Source organism: Cariama cristata, unplaced genomic scaffold, assembly GCF_000690535.1.
Source record: "Cariama cristata isolate BGI_N322 unplaced genomic scaffold, ASM69053v1 scaffold25711, whole genome shotgun sequence".
Classification (NCBI taxonomy): Eukaryota; Metazoa; Chordata; class Aves; order Cariamiformes; family Cariamidae; genus Cariama; species Cariama cristata.
The window spans coordinates 1-1,811 of record NW_009599028.1 but is presented as its reverse complement, the minus strand read 5'-3'; the positions used below and the strand labels follow the sequence as shown (position 1 = coordinate 1,811).

Here is a 1,811-nt window from a genome sequence, read left to right as displayed (position 1 = left end):
CTCCTTCTCCTGCCCGTCCTTTCCTCCTGCACCTACTACTTCTCTTCACCTTGCTCCTCGCTGCTCTCTCCTCTCCGTTTTTCTGCCTTCGACAAATCCTGCGTCGTGCCCCTAACCACGTCTCCGCATCGCCTCTCTTCCCTTCATCCCAGCCCTGGCCTCGCAAGCACGGGGCTGCCGTTCGAGGTGCGGCAACGCAACGGGAGCGGGCGGCCGGTCGCCTGGGAATGGCACCTTCCTTCCCTCCCTCCCTCCCTCCCTCGCGCTTCCAGCCTTGCGGTGAAACGAGTGGAAAAAAGAAAGCAAAAGCTTGTCACTCCTGAATATGCACAAAGATAGGTGGGGAAACACCTGCTAAATACGGCCCCCGGAGAATCGCTCGGGATTATTCTCTACAGGCAAAATCCAAACCTGCGTAGGGGACAACTAGTACAAGGCCTACGCCGCTATGGAAGTCCCACGTAACCCCGCGGGGTCGAAGAGGTGCCTAGGCCGTCCGATCAGAGTTTTTAAGAGGAATTCCTTTGATGCTTCAACAAAGCGGGCTTTGTAGCATGACCACATGGATTAGCTGCGATACAAGTTCACCTCCCATCATGCTGCACGTCCACCGGCTAGACCGTTATCGTCACCGCGAGCGCTTCTGCCCCGGCCTCCCACCGCAGCGCTACTGCTTAGTTTCTTTTTTCACGCAGAAATGGCCGGTTTGAGTTGCCGACTCCAGGTTGTGCTGCGAATCCTCCATGGGCCGGGGGTTGCGGGAGTGGATTTTCTGGTGACAATTCAGAGACTCTTTGTAGCGGAAGTGCTTCCCGCAGACGGGACACTGGTAGGGGGTCTCCCCGGTGTGGACCCGCCAGTGCTTGAGCAGGTGGTCCCGCCGGATGAAGCTCTTCCCGCACTCGGTGCACTGGTACGGCCTCTCCCCGGTGTGGATGCGCTGATGGCGGATGGCTTTGGAGAGGTCTCGGAAGTCCTTCCCGCAGTAGGTGCACGTCAGCGGCCCGTCGCCCTTCCCCGTGTGGAGCTTCTGGTGCAAGATCAGGCTGACTTCCAGGCTGAAGCTCTCCTTGCACTGGGAGCAGGTGTACGGCCTCTCCACCATGTTGTTCACCTGGTGCCTGACAAAGCCATACTTGAAACCAGAGCTCTTCTCCCCGTCGGGGCGCTTGGACGGTTTGGAGCGGGAGGGCCCTTGGGCTTTCGCAGAGGTCGTTTTGGATTTCTGCCTGAAGCTTTCTCCGTGCTCCAGGGAAGTGCAGGCTTCCTCGCTGGCGTGCGCTTTCTGATGGGCGGCAAAGAGCTGCTTGTCCAGGAAGCTCTCCCCGCACTCGCAGCAGATGTACGGCCCCTCGACCGCAGCCGCGTCCTCAGAAGCGTCCTTCTTGGCCAAGTCTCTCCCGCGGCGAGCGGAACGCCTCAGCCCGTTGCCCGTCGCGGTTCTCTGCTGCGGGGTCGATCCGCTCCGGCTCTTGCCGCTTGGCTTTATCTCTTCCTCGGGGCTTGAGAAAACCTCTTCCCACTTTCCTGCCAATGAGCTAGGAAGCTCAAGGCTTTCGGGACCTTCCTCATCACACTGCTGTTCATCTGACAGAGCAGAGACATTCATGTCATTTCTCTGAGGTAAGAACCGCCTCGTTATTTCAACCGCAACTCTCGCGGGGCAGAGGTGGTCTCTGCTTTGCACGCTCGGGACGCGACCTGGCACTACGGGGTTGCAAGTCGCGTCTGGGAGCTACCTAAGCAGTACTGGAATACAAACAAAGCCAAAGTATTTTGACTTAGGATCACAGAATCATTTAGGTTGGAAA

At 58.3% G+C, this 1,811-nt stretch overlaps 1 protein-coding gene across 1 annotated transcript; it reads right to left on the bottom strand.

The window, feature by feature from the left end:
- Positions 1-667: 667 nt before the first annotated feature.
- Positions 668-1,609, bottom strand: LOC104168828 (gastrula zinc finger protein XlCGF8.2DB-like). Its single transcript, XM_009709551.1, has one exon. It carries the CDS (start codon positions 1,607-1,609, stop codon positions 668-670), a length of 942 nt encoding a protein of 313 aa, XP_009707853.1.
- Positions 1,610-1,811: the final 202 nt, after the last annotated feature.